This window comes from Acanthaster planci, linkage group LG12, assembly GCF_054643075.1.
Source record: "Acanthaster planci isolate LZ-2023a linkage group LG12, COTS_SCS, whole genome shotgun sequence".
In the NCBI taxonomy this organism is placed as follows: domain Eukaryota; kingdom Metazoa; phylum Echinodermata; class Asteroidea; order Valvatida; family Acanthasteridae; genus Acanthaster; species Acanthaster planci.
This window is the reverse complement of record NC_141788.1, coordinates 3,775,149-3,799,586: the sequence shown is the minus strand read 5'-3', so window position 1 is coordinate 3,799,586 and position 24,438 is coordinate 3,775,149. Positions and strand designations below refer to the sequence as shown.

General features: G+C 43.7%; 1 protein-coding gene across 1 annotated transcript; it reads right to left on the bottom strand.

Moving 5' to 3' along the window:
* Positions 1–19,103: 19,103 nt before the first annotated feature.
* Positions 19,104–23,901, bottom strand: LOC110977455 (uncharacterized). Its single transcript, XM_022231610.2, has 4 exons — positions 23,626–23,901; positions 22,615–22,705; positions 22,272–22,358; positions 19,104–21,359 (listed from the first exon to the last, which is right to left on the bottom strand). Exons 1-4 carry the CDS (start codon positions 23,728–23,730, stop codon positions 21,148–21,150), a joined length of 495 nt encoding a protein of 164 aa, XP_022087302.1. The 5' UTR covers positions 23,731–23,901; the 3' UTR covers positions 19,104–21,147.
* Between the last annotated feature and the right edge of the window lie 537 nt (positions 23,902–24,438).

Genomic DNA, 24,438 nt, shown 5'->3' with positions numbered 1-24,438 from the left:
ACTTACACGTGACCAACGGTAAATACGCGGAATCTACTTACATGGGATTCGGCTGGGCTAAACCGCTTAAAGGTTCCAGTCACGCGAGTACCTAACACGGTCACCTGGATTTCACAGTCAGACGCGGTCACTTTGGCCCAGTGGGATTTTGTTCCTAAGAAGTCTCGGTTGACGGACGTGGGAATTACCAAGGTAAACGAATCAATTCGAGCTTACGTCTACGCGTTACTCGGGCACAGGCACAGACCAAGACCAGCGTTTTGGCCATCGGCACCAGATTAGACGCACAACGCCAATTTATTACGATCGTGGAATCTGTAATTAATTCGGACCCAGATCTCGAGCCGTCGATCGACCAATTTCAAGATTCGCTACAATACTCAAAAACGCCTTTAAATTTCGCAGTCGCCCCGGGGTTATACCTGGTGCCCTCGGACATGGACTTACGCATCGGCACTTTTGAGGGTTATAACAATAATTTACAAGTCGCGACTGCGGATATGAAGACTGGATACGTACCGAGTTTAAATAGCGAATCTGATTTTAATGAAGAAGCAACCGAGGCGAACAAAAAAGAACCGGATGTGTTACCGAGGCCAATTGTAAAGCCAGTTTTAAGTAAGCCTTTAGACGCGCACAACGAAGAAAAATGTCCTTAACCGTCGGAGCCGTTGCCGTGGGTGTCATCGGTTTTACCTTATACAAAATTTTAACTTAAACGGTTTGATTTAAGGCGTTAAAAAACCTCACCCCAAATTTGAGGTGAGGTTTAATTTTGTTTCAAAAATCAAAACACCCACGCCTACAAACAAAGTCCACACGTGATCCGCCCCCCAATCCGACGGCTTTACTCACCACGTTAAAAATCCAACTCAAAAAGGTACCGATGATTCCGGGCAAAGCGCCTAAAGCTTTCAACCGAGTTTCTTCAACTTGTTTGCGAGGTTCCACAGTTGACGTTTGATCCAATCGGTATTTCCACCTTTGGAAGGAGGAGCCGGCGTTGGTTTAGGTGCAGGCGTGCTCGCTTCGCTCTCTCCAACAGCTCTGACGCTAGCCACAATACTACTAACGATGGTACTCACGGCTAAACTAAAAGCCGTTAAAATGCTTACGATCGTGACGCCTTGTTTTTCAAATAAAATATTAATTCGTTCCCGTAAAGTTAAATCTTTACCTAGAGCTGTTTGAATCGTTTCTTTTAACGTTTCAAATTGGTTTCTAAATCCCATGTTTAAATTTTTTCGCTGGGTATTCAATGCTGCTAACTCATCGTTAAAATCTCTAAGAATTTTAAGCTCTGATTCTTTTTGTTCTCGCGTGATACCTGGTTCCTTCAATGCATCTTCAGTTGTTTGAATATTTTCTTTTACTCTTGCAATCTTAGCTTCTACAAGTTTTAATTGGCCTCTTATTGTTTGTAAGCTTTGGTCAAGACCTCTAATCTCTCTTAGAGTGAATTCTGAATTTGCATCTTCTGGGTTTAAGTTTCTAGACTGTTGCGCTATTAATTGAAGTTGATCGAGTGCCTCATCTAATTCGTCTACAGATCCGTCTTCATTCGTGATCTTTTCTATTTTGTCTTAAACGATTTCTACCTCTTCAATTAATTCAGTTGCAGGGTCCTTGTAGTCTTTTAACCCTAAAGTGGTTGTGATAAAATCTATACTACCTGAATTGGATTCTAAGGTATATAATGCGAGAAACCGTCGTCCTCCTGGGTCTCTTCTTAATGTAGTCAGGCGGATTTTTTACCATTAAAGTCTGCATAAAGTAATCCTTTAGAATCAAGGCTAAATGTATTTGTGTCTTTCACAGTCGATTCAAATCCGTCAAAATTTTTAATCTCGTTATAAAAATCCATACATTCTTTGTTTAGTGAGGTCTCTACGTTGGTCTTCATTGGTTATCCCAAGCCTCACTATGGGGTCATTTCCTTCCACAAAACTCGTTTCTTGTCGATCTGAAGATAAGTTACTGTAAACAAAATCTTGGTCGCACTCGCTTTGCTTAATTTTTTCTTGTTCACGCTCTTGCCCCATTTCGTCCAGTTCAAATCCCCCTTCAGCCATTTTACTTTAACTTTAAAATAAGAAAACTTAACTACCACTCATAGGAAAACTGGCGGGCAATATACCCTGTGCTACCAACCAGCCCTGATTGATTTTAAATAGCTTGCTCGATAGCATGGCATAACCCAAAGAAATACCCGAAGCGACTGCACTGTGATAAACAGTATTTTCGATGCCGTTTACGTCGATTGATTTAGCGTTACTCATATTTAATAATAAGGAATCTTAAATTTATTCCATGTCTAAAATCTGTTCTTCAATTTTATTTTCTGGGCTCGATTTGCTTTGTTTCGGTTGCTGCTCTCGCTACGCTCGCTTTTTGGTTGAACTAATTGGTTCTTGTTCGTTTCGGCTTTCATAGGCGTCAACTTGTTTTTCCAAATTAAATAGACCGCAAGCGCTCCAATGGCCAATCCACCAAATATCAAGTTTCTGTTTTCGATAGCCGTTTGATAAATTTTATATAGGTTGCTCTCTTCGCTGCTCACTTCGCTCGCTAATTTCATCTTGGCGAGCTGTTGCTTCATCTTTTTGTTATGCTCGGCTAATTTCCTACCTTGTTCTACACGCTTCGGAATTTTACTTTTAGTTACCGTCTGAGGTCTTGCTTCGCTCGTCTTTACCGGAGTAATTCTCGCTTCGCTGTTTGCTGGAGTCGGGTTGGTCGGAACGCTCACTTCGTTCGTTTCGTTGACATCTTCTTTTAATATAACATAACTTTTGTTGAATTCCAGGTGTTTAGTGGTAATTAACGCGGCTGTAAGTGGTGACAGATACACTCCGTACTTGTAACAGATCTCGGTAAGTAAGTGACCCATGGTCTGACTGATAATCGGGTCGTCGTTTAGGTCTTTGGTCAGCGCTTCTCCCGATTTTAAGTTGACGTTGAATCTGAGTAGATTGATTGGAGTAGCTATTCCTAGTAAGCGAGAGTAGAGGCTCAAAATCGCGTGGCCGAGGTTTTACGATCTCTTTGCCAAATTTAACTTCGTACAAATTGAATAATTTTTCTTGGTTTTTGGGTGACACAGATTCAATTTCTTTGATCGAATATTCTTTACCTAGGTACTTCTTACTTTCACCTGACGAAGCTATCGAACAGAGTCTGTCTTTAACGTTGGGTTGGGAATCACGTTTTGAATCGGCGAGTATAGATTTAATGTCGTCCATTTTAATATATACGATTTCATTTTGCTGTAGGTGTATTTAAGTCGTAGATACTCAATTGTGTAGTACGTTAAATTCATTGCTATAACTAACTGAATAAGTAGTTGAACGAGCTCAAACATAGTTACATATTTAATTATAACAAAATAAAAGTAAGTTACAGCCAGGCTACATCAGCCCAGCTATAACAAATAGTAAGTAATCCATAGGTACTTAATAACTAGTTTTTAAGTCTGTAGACGACGTGACAATTAGTCTATCAGACTTGTTACACTTTAGGCAACAGAGAACAACGTTAGACTTAATGTGACCAATATAGTTATCTAATCGTTCAATAGTACACAGGTCGTCTTTATATTCGATAAACTGCATCTGAACCTCGCAATCTGGGTAAAAGCAGCACGGGTAATCTTCGATCAAACCACGGCAAAAATCAGTGTCAATAAAATGATCGGAGTCAAACTGGTCATATTTTTTGTCTGTATGGCGACAATGAGAAATCCAATGTCGAATCGTTACCTTTATTGGGCCAGTACAAATTTTGCAATATTCTCTGTTTTTTTCATGCTCGCAAATCCCCGAACCACCGCAATTAACGCATTGTGATTTTTGTCTCCCGTGCGAACATTTGTTTAACTCTTGATATCGTTTTACTTTAACTAAACAATCCTTACAGGTAGCATTAACTTTACCCGTTTAACGAATTTTAAAGTTTGATGAGTCCAGGAGCCAGCGACATTTGGCGCAGTTTTTTTTTATTATTTTCACCCATTATATTACTTTTATTAGTAGTAATTAATTTTTTTCTCATTTGTACTGAACGAAATAACTCACCGGCGGTTCCGTATTTAACACCAAATTGCTAAATGTCACGTCGCGTAAATATTTAGTCTGCGACAGGGGTAACCAAGTGTCCTTAAAATTGTGAAATACGTCCGCATCTCGGTAACTTACGATTTTGTTTCCTTGTAGATTCACGTTTATTTCCGAAACCAGGTTTCGCACCACGTTGTTATACACGGTTCTATTCGAGTTTAAAAGCCAGTTTGGCGGTACCGGGTACAATGACGTCGTCCGTGCCTAGGGCCAGGAATTTTACGTTTAACGGCTTTGGTAATCGGGTTATGTGTAATTGTGATTTCTTTTCTTTCGCCTTTGATCGCGCAAGGAGCTTTAATCTGCGACTCGGGTTTAGCTTTTTGGTGTATTGTTGCGACATATTTACTTTTATATAATACTATTCTTATTTACGATTCTTATTTTATTTTAAAAAGAAAAGAAAACGCGATTAACGTTAAACCCGCTACCAAAAATAGATCTTCGTATTTTTCACTTTGGATCTCTAAAACCATATCACCGATGTGATCGGTATCTGCACGCATATCACCCAGCATCTGCTGAATCTCCGTTTGATCGGTTTGAATCTCGATTAATCTGTGATTAATCCCCGACAATTGATCTTTATTCCCGCTATTCATTTAATTTAATTTAACTTTATTTTAAAAATGGCTAGTGCTTTAATGATGGTGGCAGGAGCAATGGTAAACGCCTTGGCATTTACGGGCTCCAATTTTTTATTTAGCAGTTTATCAAAAAGTAAAGTTGATGTAAAGCGAAGGAATCCTGGGAACAAAACCGCGTACACATGCTAGACTTTTTAAACGAACGAATGCGACAAGAACGCGCAAGTCAGCAGACATTTGTAAACGTGGACGAAGCTTTACGAGCTTATTCAGAATTGATCGGTAAGAGTATTACGCCGTTAACGCCAGAGCCGTCCGATTTTTACGAGCCTTCCGAAGATCAAAAAATTCGCGAGTTTGTTTGGATTATATCTGGGACGGTTTTGGTCGGTTTCTTAGCGTATCGATTCGCGTAACTTTATTTTAAAATGGACCAAACTTTTAAAAAACTATTTTACAGCCCCCAGGGCTACTGGCGAGGAGAAAGCGCGGTTGATCATCTAAACGAAAAGACCGGTGCTGACAAATCAGTTATCAGGAACTAGCTAAAAAAGCAGGCCATTTGGCAAATATATTTACCAAAACCAAATTACGTACCCAGACCTACAATGTTGCAATCAGAATTGGTCGAACCTAATTACGCGCATCAAATGGACGTACTTTATTTACCCTGGGACCGCGTTAAAAGAAAAACGTTTAAGTACGCTTTGACCGTGGTAGACGTGGGTTCCCAGTATAAAGAAGCCGAGCCGTTGACCAGTAAAACCGCCGAGCAAGTGAGCGAAGCGACCAAGAAAATTTACGAACGATCACCTCTGACCTGGCCCAAATTCGTAATGGTGGACTCGGGGTCTGAATTCAAAGGCGAGTTTAAAAAGTTAATGGCAAAACACGGGGTAGAAATTCAAGTGGGTGTGCCGGGTGTTCACAGATCTCAAGGAATCGTGGAAAGGTTTAACCGCACTTTAGCCGAGCGTTTATTCGGCCATCAATACGCTCAAGAAATGATGACGTGGGTGAGCGAAACGTTGAATGGGTAGAACGTTTGCCCCAGGTCGTGAAATCGTTAAACGAGGAAAACACGCGTTTAATCGATGCCGTTCCTGCAGAAGCTATAAAATTAGCGAGTGTAGCGAGCCAAACACCGAGTGCACCTGTGAGAACTACCCAAAGAGAACTTCCTCCAGACGCGGTCGTTAGGTACCTCTATTACCCGGGTGAGCAAGAGGGTGGCACCGTCAGAAGGGCGACAGATCCGGTCTGGGCCGTGGACGTTTACCAAATTGAAAAGCGCACCAGTCAATTTAAACGATTGAATGGCAAGCGGATAAAAACGGGCCCAACTTTATATTATCTGTTAAATGGCCCAAATAGGAGCTTCGTCAAAGAGGAACTTCAGGTCGTACCCGAGGATACCGAATTACCGGAGTAATTCTCGCTTCGTTGTTGATTAGCTTAGGTTTGTACGAACCAATTTCTTTTAGTTCCTCCAAAGCTTTTTTCTCGATGAAAGTTTGTAAATTTAAAAAAGTGTATCAAATCGTATTCAAAGACACGGGGCGTCAATTCCCAATTGCAAAAATTACCCTGAAAGCGCCTGACGTTTCTAATGTCGACTTCCGCAATTTCCTCTGGCTGAGTGTAAGCTTTAATCGCTTCAATAAAGTCCTGTTTGATATATTTCTCTTTCTTTGCAAAAGGAATATTATATTTTTGAACCGTTTTCAACAGCTGCCGATATGACTGACTAATAGAATGTTATACCGCTTGACAAAATCTTCTAAAAACGCCTTCTTAAATCGATTAAAGGTCGTTAGTAGAGGTCGGTGTTGTGGGTTGCTCATTTCTCTATTTATAAGTAGGTCTCTAAAATTTTTATCATTTTTTCTATCGACTTGACTTGATATGTTTTTTTTGTATATTATTATTTTTTATATATAGGCCATTTATTTAGGGTGGTTGTAAACATAGCGTGTTTTGCTTTGAACAGAGTCACGCTTTAAGTAGAGGTCACGAGTTCAGGTCGGGCAAGTCTCTACTTGTAGCGAGGGGAAGTCCCTTTTTGTTTGTGAGTGATTGCTGGTGCGATCGGTGCTAGTCACGAGTTGTTTACACAAAAAGTGCGCCGGGGTCAAAAGTTCAAGGTCAGTGAAGTGGGAATCCCCGGCGCGTGTGGGTGAAAGAGATTTTGGCTCAGAAGGTGTGTATTTATCCTGTATTTTTAGAGCCAGATTTTGGGGTCGATGAGGTACCCAGGGAAAATTGTTAAAATCTGGAATTCCAGATTTTTAGGGGATTCCCCCGATTTTTTGAGTCGATGTACTACCCAGGGGTTTTTGCAAAAAACGGCGGATGGGGGTGTGCTCCAGAACTCTCTATTTCCCTCTACTAGGGCTCCCATTCCAGGACCAAGCACAGCAATGTCATTTGAAAAATGGCCGCTGATGACGGAATTGGGAGATTTTATTTTTTGGAGGGGGGTTGAGTTTGTTTTTGGTGGATAATTAGAAATTACATTGCTTAAGTAACCTACTTAAAATTGAAAATCAGTAGAAAACTGAATGACCCAAGAACATTCTGCTCTTTTTGTTTTGGGGGTTTTTTGCCGCGGGGGGAGGGTTAAGAGGCCCGAAGGACTTTGGTTGCCTGCACCGGGGCTGCAAACGTGGTCGATTTTACCATGTCTTCGAATGGGCTTCCTTTAGTTCAGTGCGTGGATAGAAAGCAGTAAAAATTCGGAGCGAAATAGCGCCGCCTGTTGACTCTCGGAGGAGGTTTGTCTCTCTGTCGTATTTTCAGTTATGTCAAATGTTGATGTGGATATATAGCGAAAACTGCTCCTTTCTCTATCCCAATCACCAACAATCACACTATCCTAACAATAACGCCAAGAATATCCCTCACCTTACTGTCCCTAACCCTAACCGCAAACGTATATATCACTAACCCTAACCCCAACCCCAATCCCAACCCTTACCCTATCACTAACCCTACCCCTAACCGTATCTATAACCCTAACAATATCCTGAACCCCAACCCTATTTTCCTAACCCTAGCCCTTACCCTAACCACAAAGCTATATATCACTAAATCTAACCCTAACCACGACCCAATCCTAACCCTCACCCCACCCCTAACCCTAGCCCAACCACAAACTTATATATCACTAAACCTTACCCTAACCACAATCCCAACCCTAACCCTTGCCCTATCCCTATCTGTAACCCCAACCCTATCCTTAACCCTATTATCCTAACCCTACCCCCATTCCTAACTGGGAAAGCATTTCTGTTGCGCTTGAATATGGGAATCTTCGTTACCGTGAAAACAAAACTGGCATCAATTAGAGCACCCTTTCAAAACAGTGAAAGAAAAGTTGAAAGCAAGGTTAACTGAGACAGAAAGGTGCATTTTGAGGGTTTACGTGAAAACAATTTAATTGTAACTGTCATTGAAATAAAAAGTTGGAAATTCAGATGGCCCAAATCTAATATCTTCTTTGACAAGTCATCTTGCATCTTTATCCAAGTTACATTTTATTTATAAATCACAAGATCACGTCATCATTTATGCCATTTCACATACGTCATTTTGTGTACAAGCCATTGTTAAGTCAAGGTTTGATTCTCAAGGCCGGCGGTTGAATAAAAAGGTACATTTTAGACAAATTGTACACGAGTTAAAGAAAAAAAAGAAGATATACGCCAACTTTGTGTTGTGTGTGTACAATCACAACTGTTTTTGCATGAGTTCATCGTAACTCCAAAGACGGTGTTTCATCATGCCGTTTTCATGCACAGCACCTAGGGAAATAAGGAATGGTCAATACTTGCATTTGATATTTTCTGAAGTTTTGAGAAATGTTCTATTTGAGTTCGAAAAGAGACATATTCTTGACCAAGTAACTTGGGTGACTTTTTTCCCTTGTCCCTTTTTGTAACTCGAATGCTGATATAAAATTTAAGGCCAGCGAGGCTCTAGATATAAATGACAACATACAGTTTCGGTCTTGCCAAACGTACATGTAACGTTGGTTACGTGGAGATAAAAACAAAACTGAATGGAGTGCACCGTTTAAAAAAGGCTGTATACAGCGTTTTGGATTCAACCCAGAAAAAATGCCTTGAGAGTTTTGCGCTCACGAAATTAAAAAAAACAAAATAAAAAAAAATAGGTGAGGGGGAAAAATGTAAAAGTTATGTGGTGTTGACCAAGCATTCAGGCGCACGGACTCCTGAAATTCGCAAGGAATCGCAGTTACCGGCTTCCATATAGGACTCTTCTGGGATCTCGGGGTTCCCGGCCCACCACACTTCCTCCCTGCCCATCCATTTAACTCTAAAAAGAGTTTGAGCGACCATGCAAGGGAGGAAACGAGACAAGCCCCTAAGCCCTGGCCGCCGAGTCGGCCATACGTCTCGAACCTGTACTAAGGCGCTCACCTGGACTTCGCGGACAGTCCCAGCAGAAGAGCTTATCCCGTGGGCTAAGGTACTGTTGGTATTTGACGGGGGTAAATTCGAGTCTCTTATAGCTACCGACTGACAGCAAGCTTTGGGAAAATAAAAGTCACCGGTGGGATTCGAACCCACCGTCTGACGGTCTGATAGCCACGAGCTTAACCATTTGGCAATTTCAGAGAATTGCTTCGGGTCGTTCATATTTACGTAGATAACAAAACCATTAATAACCAAGTTGTACCGCACAGATTTTCGCTCTGCAAAGACTGAGCGATTAAAACGCTACAATCGTGCATCATGTAGCAAAAATGCACAATTGGCCTACACACAAATCTCACTGGCAACTCTTCCTTGATAAATTTAAATTAACGTGCGCATCAATATGGTAAAGTCCCCGGACTGCACGTCCGTCCGAAGACGTCTCAACTCTTAAAGGTTGCACTACACCAAAACACCGGCCAGTAGGGGTGCTCTGCCCAATTCAAGGAGAATTCTTCGCCAAACCGAGGCGCTGAAAAAGTACCCCTAGAGTTTATTTGAAAAAGAGGAGATTGTGTGGCCCAAGAAATTGTGTGATTGTAAAAGAATGGCCCAGAATGAACTCTCCACGTTCAAGGGCTCCCATTCCAGGACCAAGCACAGCAAAATGCTACTGACAAATTGTTCCAAGAGACTGAAAATCTTGAGGGATGTCATTTGAAAAATGGCCGCTGATGACAAACTTGGGAGCTTTTATTTTGGGGGGGGTTGAGTTTGTTTTTGGTGGATAATTAGAAATTAGATTTGTTAAGTAACCTACTTAAAATTGAAAATCAGTAGAAAGCTACACTCTGCTCTTTTTGTTTTTTGTTGTTTTTTTCCAAGTTGCCGCAGGGGGAGGGTTAAGAGGCCCGAAGGACTTTGGTTGCCTGCACCGGGGCTGCAAACGTGGTCGATTTTACCTTGTCTTCGAATGGGCTTTTTTTAGTTCGGTGCACGCATAGAAAGCAGTAAAAAATCAGAGCGAAATAGCGCCGCCTGTTGACTCTCGGAGGAGGTTTGTCTCCGGTTTTGTCACCGGAAATTCAAGATCATGGCCAATAGATCACTTTTCGTTTCAATTTTATGGGTTTTACCCACGATTTGTTTTTATTTGCCTTATCCCAAAGCTATATCCAAAATAGTCAAACTGTTCGCCCAGCTCTCATTGTTTTTCCAAATAGGCCCGCAATTTTTGGCTTTTTATGAAAGAAATAACCCGAACTGGAAACTACCAGTCCAAATTTCGGGATTTATAAAAATGTTTCTGTGATCCCTCCTGATTATGGCATGTTTTATTGTAAAAATCCCGTGGGATCACAAAATGTCAATGAGTTTGCAAACAGAAATACAATCATTTCGCGGAATGCAACCTTAATGGTATGGTGTATACCATTTTTTCCAGGGGTTTGGAGTGAATCGGGAACACCAACAGTTCTGATAAATAGGACTAAAATGTTCAGCTGTGTGGTGGATCTGATACATGGTTTAGTTATTCCGATACTTTGCCCTGTTAAGCAAGCCTCTTTACTTGAAAAGTGAGCACTGTTGGTGTCATTTTTATAACATATTTTTAATATGTTGACTTGAGTTGTCGCATTTTTGGTTGTGTCAAATGTTGATGTGGATATATAGCGAAAACTGTCCCTCTCTCTAACCCAATCACCAACACCCCCACTGTCCCTAACCCTAACCACAAACGTATATATCACTAAACCTAACAACAACCCCAATCCTAACCCTTACCCAATCACTAACCGTACCCCTAACCCTATCTGTAACCCTAACAATATCCCGAACCCCAATCCCATTTTCCTAACCCTAGCCCTTACCCTAACCACAAACCTATATATCACTAAACTTAACCCTAACCACACCCCTGATCCTAACCCACACCCTAACCCTAACCACTATATATCACTAAATCTAACCCTAACCACGACCCACTCCTAACCCTAAACCCTACCCTACACCTAACCCTAGCCCTAATCACAAACCTATATATCACTAAACGTAACCCTAACCACGACCCAATCCTAACCTACACCCTACCCCTACCCCTAGCCCTATCTGTAACCCTAACCCTATTCCTAACCCCAACCCTATTATCCTAACACTAGCCATATCCTTAACCACAAACCTATATATCGCTAAACTTAACCCTAACCAGAACCCCCATCCTAACCCTTATCCTACCCCTATCCCTCACCCTAACCCTAACCACAAACCTATATATCACTAAGCCTAACCCTAACCACAACCCCAATTCTAACCCTTACACTATCCCTAACCCTAACCTTAACCCTAACCCTAACCACAAACCTATATATCACCAAGCCTAACCCTAACCACAACCCCAATTCTAACCCTTACCCTATCCCTATCCCTAACCTTAACCGTAGCCCTAACCACAAACCTATATATCACTTACCCTAACCACAACCCCAATCCTAATCATCATCTTACCCCTACCCCTAACCCTATCTGTAACCCTAACCCTATTCCTACCCCCACCCCTATTATCCTAACCCTAGCCCTAACCCTAACCACAAATCTATATATAGCTAAACCTAACCCTAACCACAACCCCCACCCTAACCCTTATCCTACCCCTACCCCTATCCCTAACCCTAACCACAAACCTATATATCACTAAACCTAACCCTAACCACAACCCCAATCCTAACCCTTATCCTACCGCTAATCCTGACTGTAACACTACCCTAGCCCCAACCGCAAACCTATATATCACTAGCCCTAACCACAACCCCAATCCTAACGGGTCCGCCCGGGGGACCGCTATGGAAGTTGGCTTTGTCCGGGCGACGCGCGGCTGCGCCGGTTTTCCGAGGGTGACCGTTCACCGCGCCGCACTGACCGTCCCGCCGATCGGGAGCCGGGCCCGCACGGGGGCCGCTCCGGAGCTTTGGGCCTCGGTCGTGTCGGAAATGCACGGCTTGATATGGACGACGGGTGGCTGCCCCGCTTGCTGGCGGCTAGAGCTGAGCTCGGGACCACCCTCCCCCTATAAATAGGCAAACCAGAGATGGGGGTTAAGGTCCAAAACGCTCTCATTGAAACACGCACGTTTCGGGCCCAACCGGTTCCGGGGCAAAGCCCTCTCAGAGTCCTGGGGTGGGCCGGCGAGCCGACAGACGGCAGGCCCGAGGCGTCCGGCCCGCTCGGCCGCAGGCAACCCTGAACATCCGCCGGGATCGCCGGGGCAATCGTGTCGGAAATGCACGGCTTTAGGGGGGCCGCGTGCGATTTTCCGCGGACGGGAATTCACCGCGACGCACCGCGGGTCCCGCGGGCCAACGGGCCCACCGCCCGGCCGGCCGGTGTCTCCTTCGCCTCACCGTCGGGGGGATTTCTCAGGCCGGGCCGGGGCCGCCGGGTCCGGCGGCGTGCCGCACGCCGGCGGCGGCGGGCTGGGGACCCGCCAGGGCAAATTTGGGCCCTGCTGACGGAGACACCCTCCCCCTATAAATACGCAAACCAGGGATTGGGGGGTTAAGGTCCAAAACGCTCTCATCGAAATACGCACGTTTCGGGCCCAACAGACCCCGACGAGAGACGCTCTCGAGAGCCGGGGTGCCTCGCCGACGCGTTTGCGGGTGGGGACGAGTCGGTTTTTACGCCCGAGTCGGGTCAAAACCGGAGATCCGACCTTTTGCGGACCACCAAGTCCGAGGAAGAAATCTTCAGCGGGCGCGCGCAACGCCGCCCGTCCGGCACCCACGGCGGGGCCGGCGCCGCCCGCTGCGAGACTCCGGCCTCAGGCCGGAAGCCCCGGTCCCTCCCCGCCCCGCGGCAGGTGGGGCCACTCCCCCCAGAGCCCTCCTGCGGCGTACACCGCCAACCTGGGATTTCAAGTCAGGTCGGGGGCGGCCCTCTCGGCCCGGCAGCCCGTCCCGGCGCTCGCCAGTGGGGCCGAGTCGGTTTTTGCGCCCGAGTCGGGTCGAAACCGGAGATCCGACCTTTCGCGGACCACCAAGTCCGAGGAAGATATCTTCAGCGAGCGCCCGCGCAAGGCCGCCCGTCCGGCTCCAGCGGCGGGACCGGTCCCTCTCCGCCCCGCGGCCCGTCGCACCAGGGCATTGGGACCGACTTGGCAACTCGCCACCCCGGCGCTGCTCCCCCCAGAGCCCTCCTGCGGCGTGCACCGCCAACCCATGATTTCAAGTCAGTTCTTGGCGGCCCTCTCGGCCTGGCAACCCGGCAGCTCATCCCAGCGCTCGCTGGTGGGGCCGAGTCGGTTTTTGCACCCGAGTCGGGGCGAGACCGGAGATGCCACCTTTGGTCGAACACCAAGTCCGGCGAAAAAATCTTCAGCGGGCGCCCCCGCAACGCTGCCCGTCCGGGCACCCGCGGCGGGACCGGTCCCTGCCCGCCAAGCGGCCCGTCGCACCGGGGCATTTGGACCGACTTGGCAACTCGCCACCCCGGCGCCGCTCCGCCAGAGCCCTCCTACGGGGTACACCGCCGACCCGGGATTTCAAGTCCGTTCTTGGCGGCAGGCCCCCTCGGCCTCGCAACCCGGCAGCCGTTTTCATGCACAGCATCTAGGGAAATACGGAATGGTCATTACTTGCATTTGATATTTTCTTGGTTTGAGAAATGGCAGGTAAATTTTGGTGGTGTTCTATTTGAGTTCGAAAAGAGACATTTTCTTGACCAAGTGACTTGGGTGACTTTTTTCCCTTGTCCCTTTTTGTAACTCGAATGCTGATATAAAATTTAAGGCCAGTGAGGCTCTAGATATAAATGACAACATACAGTTTCGGTCTTGCCAAAATGAAATGTAACGTGGATTACGTGGAGATAAAAACAAAACTGAATGGAGTGCGCCGTGATACAGAGGTTGTATACAGCGTTTTGGATTCAACCCAGAAAAAATGCCTTGAGAGTTTTGCGCTCACGAAATTAAAAAAACAAAATAAAAAAAATAGGTGAGGGAAAAATGTAAAAGTTATGTGGTGTTGACCAAGCATTCAGGCGCACGGACTCCTGAAATTCGCAAGGAATCGCAGTTACCGGCTTCCATATAGGACTCTTCTGGGATCTCGGGGTTCCCGGCCCACCACACTTCCTCCCTGCCCATCCATTTAACTCTAAAAAGAGTTTGAGCGACCATGCAAGGGAGGAAACGAGACAAGCCCCTAAGCCCTGGCCGCCGAGTCGGCCATACGTCTCGAACCTGTACTAAGGCGCTCACCTGGACTTCGCGGACAGTCCCAGCAGAAGAGCTTATCCCGTGGGCTAAGGTACTGTTGGTATTTGGCGGGGGTGAATTCGAGTCTCTTATAGCTACCGACTGACAGCAAGCTTTGGGAAAATAAAAGTCACCGGTGGGATTCGAACCCACCGTCTGACGGTCTGATAGCCACGAGCTTAACCATTTGGCAATTTCAGAGAATTGCTTCGGGTCGTTCATATTTACGTAGATAACAAAACCATTAATAACCAAGTTATACCGCACAAATTTTCGCTCTGCAAAGACTGAGCGATTAAAACGCTACAATCGTGCATCATGTAGCAAAAATGCACAATTGGCCTACACACAAATCTCCCTGGCAGCTCTTCCTTGATAAATTTAAATTAATGTGCGCATCAATATGGTAAAGTCCCCGGACTGCACGTCCGTCCGAAGACGTCTCAACTCTTAAAGGTTGCACTACACCAAAATACGGGCCCGTAGGGGTGCTCTGCCCAATTCAAGGAGAATTCTTCGCCAAACCGAGGCGCTGAAAAAGTACCCCTAGAGTTTATTTGAAAAAGAGGAGATTGTGTGGCCCAAGAAATTGTGTGATTGTAGAAGAATGGCCCAGAATGAACTCTCCACGTTCAAGGGCTCCCATTCCAGGACCAAGCACAGCAAAATGCTACTGACAAATTGTTCCAAGAGACTGAAAGATGACATCCCTCCAGATTGGAGGGATGTCATTTGAAAAATGGCCGCTGATGACGGACTTGGGAGATTTCATTTTTTTGGAAGGGGGTTGAGTTTGTTTTTGGTGGATAATTAGAAATTACATTGCTTAAGTAACCTACTTAAAATTGAAAATCAGTAGAAAACTACACTCTGCTCTTTTTGTTTTTGTTTTCAAGTTGCCGCAGGGGGAGGGTTAAGAGGCCCGAAGGACTTTGGTTGCCTGCACCGGGGCTGCAAACGTGGTCGATTTTACCTTGTCTTCGAATGGGCTTCCTTTAGTTCAGTGCACGCATAGAAAGCAGTAAAAAATCAGAGCGAAATAGCGCCGCCTGTTGACTCTCGGAGGAGGTTTGTCTCCGGTTTTGTCACCGGAAATTCAAGATTGTGGCCAATAGATCACTTTTCGTTTCAATTTTATGGGTTTTACCCACGATTTGTTTTTATTTGCCTTTTCCCAAAGATATATTGCAAATAGTCAAACTGTTCGTCCAGCTCTCATTGTTTTTCCAAATAGGCCCGCAATTTTTGGCTTTTTATGAAAGAAATAACCCGAACTGGAAACTACCAGTCCAAATTTCGGGATTTATAAAAATGTTTCTGTGATCCCTCCTGATTATGGCATGTTTTATTGTAAAAATCCCGTGGGATCACAAAACATCAATGAATTTGCAAACAGAAATACAATCATTTCGCAGAATGCAACCTTAATGGTATGGTGTAGACCATTTTTTCTAGGGGTTTGGAGTAAATCGGGAACACCAACAGTTCTGATAAATAGGACTAAAATGTTCAGCTGTGTGGTGGATCTGATACATGGTTTAGTTATTCCGATACTTTGCCCTGTTAAGCAAGTCTCTTTACTTGAAAAGTGAGCACTGTTCCTGTCATTTTTATAACATATTTTTAATATGTTGACTTGAGTTGTCGCATTTTTGGTTGTGTCAAATGTTGATGTGGATATATAGCGAAAACTGTCCCTTTCTCTAACCCCATCACCAACACTCACACTATCCTAACGCTAACGCCAAGAATATCCCTCACCCCATTGTCCCTAACCCTAACCACAAACCTATATATCACTTACCCTAAGCACAACCCCAATCCTAACTTTTACCCAGTCACTTACCCTACCCCTAACCCTATCTGTAACCCTAACAATATCCCGAACCCCAACCCTATTTTCCTAACCCTAGCCCGTACCCTAACCACAAACCTATATATCACTAAACTTAACCCTAACCACACCCCTGATCCTAACCCACACCCTACCCCTAACCCTAACCACAAACCTTTATATCACTAATCTAACAACCTAAACCACGACCCAATCCTAACCCTCTACCTTAGCCCTATCTGTAACCCTAACCCTATTCCTAATCCCAACCCTATTATCCTAACCCTCCCCCTAACCCTAACCACAAACCTATATATCACTAAATCTTACCCTAACCACGACCCAATCCTAACCCTCACCTTAGCCCTATCTGTAACCCTAACCCTATTCCTAATCCCAACCCTATTATCCTAACCCTCACCCTAACCCTAACCACAAACCTATATATCACTAAGCCTAACCCTAACCACAACCCCAATCCTAACCCCCACCCTACCCCCTAACCCTACCTCTACCCCTAACCCTATTTGTACCCTAACCCTATTCCTAACCCCAACCCTATTATCCTAACCCTAGCCCTAACCCTAACCACATCCCCAATCCTAACCCTTACCCTACCCCTAACACCAAACCCTAGCCCTAACCACAAACCTCTATATCACTAACCCTAACTACAACCCCAATCCTAACCCTTACCCTACCCCTAACCCTTACTATAACTCTACCCTAGCCCCAACGACAAATGTATATATCACTAAATCTAACCCTAACCACGACCCAATCCTAACCCTCACCCTATCGCTACCCCTAACCCTAGCTCTAACCACAAACCTATATATCGCTAAACCTAACCCTGACCACTCCCCTGACCCTAACCCACACCCTTCCCCTAACCCTAACCACAAACCTATATATCACTAAGCCTAACTCTAACCGCAACCCCAATCCTAACCCTTACCCTACCCCTAACCCCTACTCTAACACTACCCTAGCCCTAACCACAAACCTATATATCACTAACCCTAACCACATCCCCAATCCTAACCCTTACCCCTAACCCTTACTCTAACACTACCCTAGCCCCAACCACAAACCTACATATCACTAACCCTAACCACAACCCCAATCCTAACCTTTACCCTATCCCTAACCCCACCCCTAACCCTATCTGTAACCCTAACCCTATCCCTAACCCCAACCCTATTATCATAACCCTACCCCCAACCCTAACCACAAACCTATATATCATTAAACCTTACCCTAACCACAATCCCAACCCTAACCCTTGCCCTATCCCTATCTGTAACCCCAACCCTATCCTTAACCCTATTATCCTAACCCTAGCCCCAACCCTAACTGGGAAAGCATGGCTGTTGCGCTGGAATATGGGAATCTTCGTTACCGTGAAAACAAAACTGGCATCAATTAGAGCACCCTTTCAAAACAGTGAAAGAAAAGTTGAAAGCAAGGTTAACTGAGACAGAAAGGTGCATTTTGAGGGTTTACGTGAAAACAATTTAATTGTAACTGTCATTGAAATAAAAAGTTGGAAATTCAGATGGTCCAAATCTAATATCCTCTTTGACAAGTCATCTTGCATCTTTATCCAAGTTACATTTTATTTATAGATCACAAGATCACGTCACTGAAATAAAAAGTTGGAAATTCAGATGGTCCAAATCTAATATCCTCTTTGACAAGTCATCTTGCATCTTTATCTAAGTTACATTTTATTTATAAATCACAAGATCACGTCATTATACGTCAGTCTGTGTACAAGCCAGTGTTAAGTCAAGCTTTTGATTCTCAAGGCCGGCGGTTGAATAAAAAGGTACATTTTAGACAAATTATACACCAGTTAAAAGTTACGTATTGAATGGAGAATTTGGAGGTGATTAATTTGAAAGAACAATGTTCCTACACGGGACATTCAAATTTGATATCACCCGATTCCATCGTGTTTTTAAGTGAACGCGCCATCTCTAGTTTGAATCTGTGTTTTAACTATATTTCAGAGAGAGAGAGAGAGAGAGAGAGAGAGAGAGAGAGAGAGAGGCAGACAGAGAGAGAGAGAGAGAGAGAGAGAGAGAGAGAGAGAGAGAGGCAGACAGAGAGAGAGAGAGAGAGTTGTCAGTTGTCCCGCCACAATACATACATACATACATACATACAAACATACATACATATATATGCTTTCTGAGATATTTCAATATAAAAACTACTTTTTCCCCTTGTAATGGTAGCCAGCCGCAGTTCACCAATACCAGCAGTAGGCACATGGGCCGCCCCCCCGCCCCTCAACTGTCACGTGCCAGGTCGTCTTGAACTTTTGCCTGATTCTACCTCATAACTGTGTGGTCCCGAGCGCATTACGCGCAGGCAACAGAAAAAGTATGATTTTGGGCTGACCTGTGTCGGGAAAGCAAAAGCTGGAGAATACTTACCAAATATGTCGCTGATGGGTCACTGTTATCACCGTCCCAATTACTCTCCACAGTGCAGAGAAGCATCGAAATCAGAAAGAGGTTCTTGAGCATTGTTGCGACTGTGGCTATGTGGGTCCAGTCTCGCAAGATTCCAAAAACAGGTATCGGTCAGGCTTTCTCAAGGTGATCTGATCTTGTCCGATGACAGCATATCACTGCAATTTGCAGTGTGTGTTGGTGCCAGTAAGAACCTTATGTTCGTAACTGATTATAAAATTGGACAAAAATGCAAACCAAAAGGCAACCAATAGGGTAACAAGATACACAAATTTTTATGGCAAGGGGGAAGTCCACTTAAGTTTATTTTTAGCTCAATGAATGATTTATCAACGAATTTGAAAGAATGACACTAATAGCAAAATATGAATTATGACAAGTAAAAGTGCTGTAATGCTTACAATTACATTTTCATCCTTGACTATAGCTTTTGACCATTTAGTTATACATGTTGGAGCCAGATTACCAAATGGAAAGCGTTTTTACGGTTTTCGATGGTGTATGTAACGGTGTTGCACAGTTGGAAAGAGTGGCAGAATGCAACACGCTGAAGAGTAGCGAAAACGGGGCGCATGAAAAGGTAATCTGCCCAAAGAAAATTCGGACATTATTCGTTTGCGCTCCATCCATCACTAAGTCAATGGAGAAACCAATGTATTTTCCTTTGAGTTCCATTTTAAGAGTATTTGGCGAACAACTTTGATCAGATCTACTTGGCTATCAGGTTAACATTCGTAGTTGAGACTGGTCCGTGTGCCAGCCGCTTCGGCTCCGACAATGAATTGAGGACGACTTGCAGTTCATATACCCTTCTACCATTAAGAGCGCCGCCGATGTAATAAAAACACCCATGGTGTGAGCAGAGATGATGCAGAGAGAGCTGAGATACCAGGGTCTCAATTGGTGGAATCAAAATGGCGGATTATGTGTCAGTGCACATGGACAATATCAGTGGATAATTTCCAATTACATTCACAGTAGTTGTTCCCCAAATTAATGCAAAATTAGATCCCAACCACAGCGGCGTTGGAGGACGCAAACACAAAAGGTACGGATTTATGAGAAAACTTGATAAATTTTAGGCCTTTTGTAGATAATTTGGCATTTTTTCTGTGTAAGGTTTCGTGCGTTTGGTGGTTGGACAACTCAATTTGCACGTTATGACATCAGGAGAAACGTATTCAGAGTGAATTTTTCTTTTTTTATAGGTGATGTAATTTTATTGGCTGACTTTTAATTGAACCCCCAATACCGGCTTTACAACTTCTTACACCCTTACCACGACCGCCATCAACTTCATGTCTGTGACACTGCGTGTAATCTTCATTATCAATGGACACTATATAATAGTGCGTTAACGAGATCAATACACGTCACTTTAATGTAGCAGGGTTCACTAAATATTGTTTAAGCCATATTTGAATATTGAAATCTAAAAAAATGCCTTTACATATTTTAAGAAAGTAGAAGTTATTTCATTATGAAATCAGAAGCAATTTGTTCGTGCAGTAGTTTACCATATAAGGCATGAATGATTTAGAGTCGAGTTGTGTGTTCCTCAGCACATAACGGTACTTGAATTAAGTGTGCAAATAATTCCTTGCTTTAATAAGGAAATAAATAAATTATGTGCTTGACCGGTCTTAAACCCGCGTTTAAGGCTAGTCTTGCCACAAGACTGGTTTTATTGCTCATTGATCATTTATTTCCACAGCTTTGCATACTTACAATTTAACTTTTCAAACACTATATAAATACGGGACAAAGGCGTGGAGGTACCCACTAAAAAGCAAAACTCATGATTGTGGGCCCTCGAAGCAATTTATAGTTACTATTGATTAATGACAGCACACAAAGGACAAACACTAGACAGACATGACACTTGCTCTGTATGTCAGTTAACAATGACCTAAGTTTTACATAAAAAATTAGGACAGGAAAAATGAAAGAGAATAAGAACCAAGGAAGATTATAGACAAAGATAATCAATTCCACAGTCAGTAATTATTAACAGTAATCATTCAATATGATCTTTTTAAAATTTCATTTTAAGATTCACAAATTTTCGAGGCTTTCAGATTCTCATTCACAGAGTTCCATATTCTTAGCCCCTGATTGATCTGATTGTTTTTAGCCAAAGATGTACGCATACGTGGCAGATGAAAATTTGCTTTATTTCAGTGTTTGGATAAGTGTCTCACATGCAGAGACCATAAATCTTTATTGCTGATAAATGGGAAAGATTTAATTTGAAATGAAAATGGTGGTTCGCCATGACGAAATTGGAGTTGAGAAGACTCAACTGAAGTTGTTTCAGTCAATAATCTGGACTTATTTTCCCCTTCTTAAGCACTTTGAATACGTTACATGCTGCCATTAAAAACTCCTTACGAAGCCACGTAAAAGCGGTAATTTGTTTGACCAATACGACCAAACTAAGGCAGGCAATACAGTGCTTGCTGACCTGTCACTTGTTCGTCGAGTGGATGATAGTCATAGCTGACCAAAGCCACAGGTTTGGGGCAATTGCCAGGCAGTGAGATGTCACTGAAGGTGTTCTCGACACACAAAACCACTCTCCTAATCGGATCGGGGTCGTGCTTGCCGTCTGCACACTGGCACCATCGGTACACTTGATGCGGGTCCTCTGTGAAGTGGCAAACAAGACTTACTGCGTTTTTAGGCCACACAAATACCGAATTTAGTGCTAGGCAATACGTAAACTAGTCTTTCTTCAACCTCGTTCCCGATCTGGCGGCTCCATATCAGTTCTACCAGATTTTGTGAAGCCCAGGTAATCTGCAATTTCTGTGTCCAACTTTTTGAGATTTGGTCTAAGGAGTGCAATGAAATGGTTTAAGCGCAACGCAGAGTTATTAGCTGAGACGCCTCGATTTCTCCATTGCACAAACCAACAAAAAGTTGGAAACCGATAGCCAGCTAGTGCATTGCGGCCAACGACGAACGCCTTGACCATGGCTACTACCATGAGTGACTTCCTAATGGCAAAAGCTGCCTCAACGCCGCAAAGATGACATGCCTCGTCATTTCCGGGTAGTCTTGGATCCCGTAGTTTATTTCGCAATTACAAACCATCACTGTTAGAGGGCGCTATCTCCAGACAAACCGCTTTTAAGTCAGAAAAGGACCCTGAATAAATTTAGCGCCCTCAGTAGCTTGAATTAACTTATATTGGGTAGCAGGAATGCAAGGGTCTTGGAACCAAGATTAGTTTGCAGGAAGTACACCTGTGGTATAACGATCTACAAAGGTGGTGTTACCGTGGTTGTACCCTTGTGGAGTGCCAGAAACAAGAAAAGGTACAGAGACCTTGTAGGGTATAGTTAGGCGGCATCCGTACAGATGTTTCACTTCAATTGATATTTCAATTTACTCAGAGAGGAGAAAGTGTACTTCACAAACAAAGTTTCAGTACTCGGGAACAAGAATAATATCTCCAAAAAATATAAATGTTGGTGTGATGACACGCAACTAAATGCAGATGCATAAACACCGAGGACACACAAGTCCAAGGAAACTGCAGCATGAACCATCTTACCTTGAGCGATATAGTAGTTCCAGTCTCGCTTTCCGTCTTCAAAGTAATATTTGAGCTTGTAGGGATCCGTCGTGTATTCGATCGTGACTGTCGAAGATAATTGACACAACATTTGTATTTCACGAACCTTTTGGCTTAATGCAAAATAATGTCCAATTTTGCAGGAGAGATCCCTTTTAAAATAAATCATGGTTCTCGTGCCTTGTTGGTCTTAGAAGTGGTTCGATCGGTCGGTCATGAAAAAGGCATGGGCAATAGATTATTACACGGCGAGTGCACATGATCACAAGGCAGAGAGGATTTTATACAATTTTGCAAAAACTTTTGAAGCGAAAATACATACGTATATATGGTCTCCCAAAAACGCGAAGATGCGCACAGTGCTCACAAAAAGTTGCATCGTCGTTGCATGTCATGTTATAGACATAAAATCCCTGTTAAGAATGAAATTACAATGTTACGAGATGTCACAATACCTTAACATCGTATTAAAATCAAGCGAAACAGGAGGTGTAATTGCAATTTATAAATTAAAGCTGCCTGCCGTAATCGAGGAATAGTCTGTAGTGTGTTGTCAGGGTCAGGAATTTAAAAGAAGTCGAGTTACTGTTAATGTGTGCGCGATTGCGCAGTTTGGGCGATAGAACTTTACCTATAGTCACACTCGAGGTAATCATCACACTGACTAAAATGGCCATACCATCGTCCACAAGAAGTTGAAGGTATAATCCAGCAGACTATTATATCCTACCCACACCTGTAAACTTGCCTCTGTTGGCTACCAGACTTTTCCCCCCGAAATTTCTCCTTTCCCTATGCTCATAATGTTGATGTTTCAAATTCCCTAGTTCCGTTGGAAAGTTTCTGCGATGGGGATGCTTTTCCCAACGGAAATCGAGACTTGAAAACTTGAAAGGACTGTGAGATGCCGGGGAATGCACATGCTTCCTGTCCCACTGCGGACTGTCTCCAAGTTTTGTTACGGCCCATCACGAACTGTCACGTTTCCAATCCCCCCCCCCCCGTTGTCTCACGTCCATACCGTACGGTCCACGGTGGGCAAAATGTGATTGCCGTGGCCGCTGGGAACATCGTGTAAACCTAGTTCTAAATCGTTGCGTGTACTCAGCGTGCTCCGCGTCAAATGCGCATTAACTTGCGCGCCTATGCAGTGCGTGGGTACCAAAGGACTGCCAATGTCATTTCAAAACGCGCTCTCTTTTGTTCCTGCTCGGAGCTGATAGCAATAAAGGCATTCGTTTTTAAAAAGGCGTGCACAATGTAGCTCACATTTTTACGCGTTCTTAAAAAGGGTTCTAAAACAGTCACATAATCAAAGCATGAGGATATTTACCAAATTTGCCAGTGTTGGGTCACTGTTATCACCATCCCAGTTACTCTTGACAGTGGAGAGAAGCATCAAAAACAGAAAGAGGGTCTTGAGCATTGTTGCAGCCATGGCTATATGGGACCAAATCTATTTCAACAACAGATGTCAGTCAGGCTTTGTAAAGATCATCTGATCGGGCTTAATGACGGCACATCACTGTCGGCTGCTAGATATTAGTTGGTGTCTTAGACCGCAGCTAGTAAGAGCCTCTTGTTCGTCTGTGATCCATCTGTAACCGGTGGAAATAGAATCCAAATTATGGATGCCAAATGCATGCATATAGAATTGACCTTGCCTTATAAATTCATAATTATGCACACATGCGCATAAATGGCCACTGCGCTGGGACTTCAGTTGAGTGTAAAATTGGAAAAATATGTAGTCAAATTAACCCAAGGGACAACCCAAAAGGGAAACAAGATGTACTCACATTTAAGACAGTGGGGACATTGCAAATTGGAAGGCCGCTTAAGTTCGTTTACGGCTCTAATAAAATAATACAACTAATTTGAAAGAACGAAATAGCTTAATATATCAAAAGTGATGCGGTCCTAGCCGACGGTTTTTTCCACTTTGACTGTGCTTGCGTGATGTTTTCAATACGTGTTACCTAAAAGGGATGCAAAATAGTTTGTAAACAATGAAGATTAGTTTATATTGCGAAAAAGTGTCATAAAACTTCATCACTGCTATACCCTTTAACATTATAGACATAAAGATGAAACGGGCAAGCGAAACGCAGGTCATGGTGATAAAACATTACAGATATTATAGATA

Coding starts and splice junctions, on each gene's coding strand:
- LOC110977455 (XM_022231610.2), bottom strand. CDS start 23,730: ATGGCTGCAACAATGCTCAAGACCCTCTTTCTGTTTTTGATGCTTCTC. Junction 22,706..23,625: donor ACCCAACACTGGCAAATTTG/GTAAATATCCTC, acceptor CATTCTTAACAG/GGATTTTATGTCTATAACAT. Junction 21,360..22,271: donor GAACTACTATATCGCTCAAG/GTAAGATGGTTC, acceptor GCCACTTCACAG/AGGACCCGCATCAAGTGTAC.